This window comes from Buceros rhinoceros, unplaced genomic scaffold, assembly GCF_000710305.1.
Source record: "Buceros rhinoceros silvestris isolate BGI_N320 unplaced genomic scaffold, ASM71030v1 scaffold4616, whole genome shotgun sequence".
Taxonomy (NCBI): Eukaryota; Metazoa; Chordata; class Aves; order Bucerotiformes; family Bucerotidae; genus Buceros; species Buceros rhinoceros.
In genome coordinates, this window is record NW_010415654.1 from 61,305 (window position 1) to 68,101 (window position 6,797).

The 6,797-nt window shown below is 38.5% G+C and overlaps 1 protein-coding gene across 1 annotated transcript in view; it reads left to right on the top strand.

Moving 5' to 3' along the window:
- Nucleotides 1-6,797, top strand: part of RGS17 (regulator of G-protein signaling 17) — a 29,239-nt gene that overhangs the window by 19,888 nt on the left and 2,554 nt on the right. The window contains exons 2-3 of the mRNA XM_010137480.1: nucleotides 2,899-2,988; nucleotides 4,837-5,071. Coding sequence (XP_010135782.1) covers nucleotides 2,899-2,988; nucleotides 4,837-5,071 — 325 coding nt within the window. The remainder of the gene's footprint in view (nucleotides 1-2,898; nucleotides 2,989-4,836; nucleotides 5,072-6,797) is intronic.

Genomic DNA, 6,797 nt, shown 5'->3' on the forward strand with positions numbered 1-6,797 from the left:
CCTTTGCTGCTGAAGACTGCTTGAATTCCACAGAGAAATGTGAACAGATGATAGGATATAAGATAGCAACAGAGCAAATAGCAAAGCAGTGTCATCATTTTGAAGTAAAAGGTAGCAATCTGTTGTTGTGAGCAGAGTTACTGAAAGGCTGCTTTCAAATTAGCTCTGCAGTCACAAATGTGTAAATATTTAATATTTTTTCTAAGCAAACATGAACTAGTTCCTTGACTGAAAACAGGACATGTCTAAATTTAATGTATTTCTATATAAAAATGATGGTTTCTTTCACAGGGAAAACTTATCAAAAGTAATGTATCTGATGGAACTCCAGCCTTAACAGATGTAAATAAATAAAAGTTGAAATGTAGTGCTAGTGTTTGTCACTGGAAACACAATGCAGAATTTAGGCCAAGATGTATTATAAATTTAGCAGAGATTTAAATACAATACCCAAACTCAAAAAATGGTTCCACCAAGTATAACACATCTTTCTTTAAAGTATCCCGTTTTGCAACTCTGACTAACTTCAGCTATGAATCATGAGATGAAGGAATTGGGGCCAAGTGTGCTACTGCGCATTGTCACTCTGGTATAGACACCAGAAAGCTGCACCGCTACATTATGGGCCCATCATCTGAACTTCTTCCTGAGATGTAGTCTTGTAGAAAATCAAAATGCATAGGGCCTATCTGTTACTCCTCTGATTAAAAAGAGCAATGAAGTCGGCATGGCTTTCTTGTCTGTTTTCCTATTTCTCTTACTGACTACTTGTATTCCATCTTCGTTAGCCCATGTTGGTCTTCTAAGTTTAGCAGAGATTTTGCATGAGCAAAACAGACGGTATTTGATCCCAGACATGAAATTAAATTTGCGGTGTAGATTAACTGCTCTCCATGAGTCACATTCTACTTCCAGTAAGATTCTGCATCCAAACCTTGGATGTCTACTGCCCGACAAGTAAATTACCTCAATGCAGCTTAGCTGCTGCTTATGTGATGGAGGAAAGAAAACGGACAGCTTCATTCTCTTTTGGATGGACTCAGGTGAACAGCCTGTTACATTCCAAACCTACACAAGTTGTTTCCTCCTTCCATGGTGTTAGCCTTCCATGGAACCAAAGGACACTCAGCTCTCTGCACCCAGCAGAAAAGACAAATGCTGCCCTACTTACATACGGCAAAGAAGGGAGGCAGGGAGAGAAGCTTTGTGGCTTCCCTGCTTCTCCCTCACCTCAACTTTGTGTTCCAGCCAGATGCAAGGTGACCCTAAGCAGTTACATGTGTGGACTTAAAGATTACAAGCCAGAAAGTGGATGGTCCCTTTTTTTTCTCCTCCTGTATACGGAACTCTTATTGGCTTTCCTGGGTGCTCCCTCTATAAACTGACAAGCAACAAACAGGTCAGAGGAGATGGAAAGGCTTTTTACCTGCCAACCCCAGAGTTCAGGATGTTTTGTTTCTCCTGCAGCAGTTGATGACACCCTAACACCTTAGCAGCACTGGAGCTGCATTCCTACGCTGTAACAGGGGAAGCAGGACCAAGGGCCTGAACTAAGGTCTTGGCAGGTAAGTGAAGGAGCAACCAGTATCAAACAGCTTCGTTTGAAAGTGTACGTCTTTGTAATGTTTAAGTCTTAATATGTGCTCTGCTTTACCTGGAAGCTTAAACTTCCAGTTTTCAGGGGAGTTTTGAGATAACCTATTAACTCTGCCAAATGCTTGAAAAAATGTTGAGAAACTCATAAATGCAGAGGGGCTAGAAAGAGAAGTTATTTGTGCTAAAAATGTCTCAAAGCTTTTTTCTTAGAGATGAGCAGAAGTTATTCAGATTAGTGGGGGAGGGAGAAGCTTTACGCTACCAAAATATTTTTGTATATTGCCACTTAGGATGACTGAGAGCATCATTGTGTGGTGAATACTCACTATTCAAAATATGAGCTCTCTTGGGATTGAGGGGAGATTTTTTTGTTTGGTTGCTTGTTTTCTCCCAATTGGACATGGAGGAAACACCTGATAAATGGAAATCTCCATCTCCTTACTATGTTCCACTTCTTAAGCTTAATTATTGTAATCAAGTTTCCTATATGAATCTTACGCCATCCAAAACGTGTTTTATTTCAGTAGTTATCATGAATTGTGTTTCTGCTGGCAATACCATATTTCAGAACACTCATAGAGACCACACACAGAGGAAGTCACTACCCCTGCAGAAAACCTGACTGAAAAGATATTTAATGAAAAATAAGTGATGCTAGTTACCAGCTGAAAAAAGAAGAAAAAAAAATTAAAAAACATCCTTACATAAAGGGAGTCTTTGTTTTCCTTGTTTGTGGTAATATGAGAGTAATGGATGCCTTTCTGGTGATAGGCAAGTAAGCTTTACTTTTTGGAATGAAAAACAAATTTATATCAGAGAAGGAAATCATAAGGAGCTGCCACACATTAAGTTCTGCATCTAAGCCATCTAGTGCTACCGTATCCTGGAGAGAAAAAAGGGAACGTTCATAAAGAATGAACAACCATCGAGAACTGGTGGGGCACCAAAGCCTTATCAATGTCCAACTCAGATGTTCTTATTCCCCCTACCCTTATTGTTACTAATAGTCTCAATTTACTATGTGAAATCACTCCAAAAGCGACATCTATGTTTGCATCCATCTTTCAGTGTATAAACTGTGAGCTTGTAAAAAAATTACACATACTAATAGCAACTATTAGTAAATATTAATCAAATTTGAGGGGAAAAGTAATTATCAAAAATGTATTTCCAAAATTTTAGAGACAGGAGTGAGAAATTACACTTTACATAGGTTTATATCTTTTAAAAGTTTCTGTTACTATAGTTGATGTTTTGAATTAACTTCCTCTAGACAAAATAAAGTGTTGTACTACATTGCAGCCTCACTGTTAGGAATGAAGATAGAGGAGACAATGCTGGAAGGCCAACACATACAACCAAAATGGAGAGTATCCAAGTCATAGAAGAATGGTAAGTTGGTCAAACTGTTGTCTAGTAAATGTTTTTAATTTGCCTATGACTAAGATCAAGAATTGGCTTGTTTTTTGTTTCAGGATGTCCTTTTAATCACTTTTCCATCACAAAATTCTATAAAAAAAAAAAAAAAAGCAAAATCTGTCTGGTAAATCAAATGCCAGCAGAGACATTGATAAGTCAAGCTTGCTTACAGTTTCTAATCTGTGGGATGAATGGGAGGTGTGTGGATGGTTCCACAGACCTGTCCGTCTCTATAAGAAGCCTCTGCTACCTGACTATTCTTCTGTTTATCCAGACAAGAAGAAAAACTAATGGGCACAAGTGTACTTCAGTCAGATTTTTAACATGGCTGCCTTTCATAAAATAGCTTTGACTATGGTTGAACTGGCATAAACCAAGAAACACACCCTAAGCAACAGGCTAACATGACTAAAAGTCTGAGCTTCAATTTCTGACTAAAGCTTGGGCCCATGTTTATTGTGTTGGGAAAAATCCTAACCTATCAGCGGCCTCAAGTTCTCTTGAGATCTTGTATAAAGCAAATTAAAATTGAACTCTAGATGATATGATTGATGGTATTCACGGTCATTTATGAGAGGACAACAACAGAAATTTCCACAAAATGCATTAGTGAAGAGAGCTTCCCAATAGACAATGAGGGAGGACCGGTTGCTTGTCAGCTCCATTCACCTTAACAGGTTCCTTTCACTCTCCTCAGAGGGAGGATTTTTCACCTTCAAATATGTATGCTTATACTTTTTGGTTCAGATTACAATTATTTTGCTGGATAGTTGAAATGTTAAACACTTTCTCATGTATTAGATATTTTGGACTGCTGAAAAGCTATCACAAACAGATTCCCATCATCTAGTCTGCCTTGTATGATGTTGTATGGTATTTGATAAAAGGACTTTAAGAGAAATCACAGAGACAAACGTCACTTATTGTGCAGTGTTGCATAGAAGCTATTAACAACAGCTAGTAAAGCTCTTGTGGGATCCTATCAGGAAGGGGAGGGTGAGTGCTCAGAATTAATTTTGAAACCATATTTAATTGTTAAGTAACTTGAAGTATTAGCTTCATTGGCACGTTAATAGATTAGTGACACAAATTAGTCTTCTGATCACTCATCCAGTGCACCCACTGTTACAAGCCACAAATAGTTTCCTTCAGAAAATGGGAATAAGAACTTTTTCCCATGTGTTCTCTCTCCAGTTTTGCCAGCAATGTCCATCACATCTCGTGCCAATAGATCATCATTCAGGTCAACAGCACCAAACAGAAGGAGGCTTAAGAACCCTTAGGTACAAGCACAGAGAAATATGCTAATTTAAAAGCTCTGTGAATTACTATTTTGTTGGGCCTCATTAGCATGCTCTTGCCTGCCAAGAGTCTTTTGTTTTTCTTGTCCTTCCTGAAACAAATTGTGTGGCAGCCAGTGATTGGCCAAACACCATCAGAAGCAGGCAGAGACATCAGGTGTCATCTAAACCCCTCATGAAAGAGAGCCTATTGCCAGCTCTCTGAAATCACACCTCCTTTCACCGCAGAGGCAGAAATTCAATGCTGTTGTGGGATTTTGTCTTTGAGTCTGATGGCTAACAACACCAGTAGAAAACTTGTAGAAAGCCAAGTGCATAACACTAAACACGTTTATTGGGCTACTGAGATAATGAATGCATAAACAAAGAGTGAACAAAGTTCCCCTGTCACTGCGGGAGCCTTGTTGCTTCCGGTTTTCACCATGGGCTATAGTGCAGTAGAAAGGAGAATTTTTGGATGAATGTATGAAAACACTTACAAAAATAGAAGCATATTTGTAATGATACTTTGCTTTTGCAGCCAAAATCCTACTGCAGATGAAATTTTGTCTTGGGCTCAGAATTTTGACAAGATGATGAAAACACCAGCTGGGAGGAATCTTTTCAGAGAGTTTCTTCGAACAGAGTATAGTGAGGAGAACCTGCTTTTCTGGCTTGCATGTGAAGATCTAAAGAAAGAACAGAACAAGAAAGTTATTGAAGAAAAAGCAAGACTTATATATGAAGATTACATTTCTATACTATCACCAAAAGAGGTAAAGCTGTAAATGTTACACTGTCATTTTCTGATATTCCAGAGCAGAAGTGTTATACCTCAATGCAAAATTGGGCTCTGAAAGTCTGCCTGATCTGTCAGATGAAAGTTTTAGAATGGATATTAAATCAGGAAAGGAAGGGACAGAAAGTGTAGAGACACGGGTGCCGGGCCATTTAGCATTACTGGCCACAACATCTCAAAGCTCTCTATAAGACTTAAGAAACTCCAGCAAGAGAAGGCTGAGAAATAGGTATGCTTCTTTAGCAATGCTACATACCTGCCAGAGAGAGGAAGTAAGTAATGCAACATGGATTCCTGGAGAAAGGCACCAAAATTAAGGATTTAAAATCAGAATCATAGATTTATCTGCTGCAACAGCTGTTTGGGAGAAAATTCAAATTTGCAGTGGTTATCTCTGTGTGAGAGTCCAGGAATAGGGACCACGTATTTTCTCTAGGTACAGGTATGACAACGTCTGGGTAATTATATAAGATTTTCTTCAACCCTTAAACAGAAATAGATGAATTCTGAAATAATCTTCACCTGGAGTAAAGAAATCAAAGACCTATCAAACCACATTTTGGAATAGAGACATATAAATATATAAGCACTATAGAAGAGTCTTTATTAGGCCACATCATGTACCTTTAGCTCCTTTGACTTGTCTCTCCTCGTTGCACTTGGTATTCTACTCAATGGTATTATGCTAATTTATGCTCACTGTGGATCTTGCTTCCTACATTTTACTTCTACATTGCATTCAGTAATAATTTGCAACTTCATTCATATGAATGAAGCCAACAGCAAATCATAGCTGCATTATCTTCTCTTGTACCATAGTGTATCCTTTTGCTTTGGAGTGAGATAACTGCCAGTAGAGCAAGCTAATGAGTTTTTCTTATAATACATTTAGTACATGTATATGTGCTGAATGCTCAGTTTTCCTAATCAATCAGCAGTTAAAATTCAAACGCTACTTAAGCATTGTTTGACTTCTTAGAGTTTAACAGAACTACTCGCAAACTTGATGCACTGGACACGTGCAGATGTCATCAATCCAGTTGCTCCTGCCCCTACTAAGAAACCTTACGAGGCAAACAAGAACGGTTTGCAACACTGCATCAGCACAGGAGCTGAAAAGTTTGTGTTCATCCCGCCATCCCATTCCAGATGTTATCTTTTGGTATAAGAGCTGAAATATTTAGCATCACTTGTTCAGGGATGAAGATATTGAGGCAGGTCTTAGTGTTCTAAACAGATACTTTGTATTCATCTGTTTATCAAGGAAATACCTGTAGTAATTCCAACTAGTTTTGCCATCTGGCTTTAGTGAGTCACTGAAAAACTACAACGTAAATTAATGGTTCCATGATGAATTTTTTTCATTCTATAAGTGCAATTAAATTTTACTATATTCCATGACACAAAACTCCACCATCCTGCTAAATCTCGGATTTTTGTCCAAGATATTATATTTGGTAATGAAGAAACAATTAGCGAGCTGCACAAACTGTTTTTGCTAAGATACACGCATCTGCATGTGTGTCAGTTCTGTGCTGCAGAAATGCAACGGTCTAGGATTGAAATCTGTTCAAACAAATTCCAAAGATGCATGGTTGCAACACTGCTTCTCAAAACTACCACAACAGAACACCCCTGCATGTGGTTGTGTCTAAAAGCAGGCGGTCACTGGTCGAGCAGCCCCACTGGTCTGTTCATTCCTG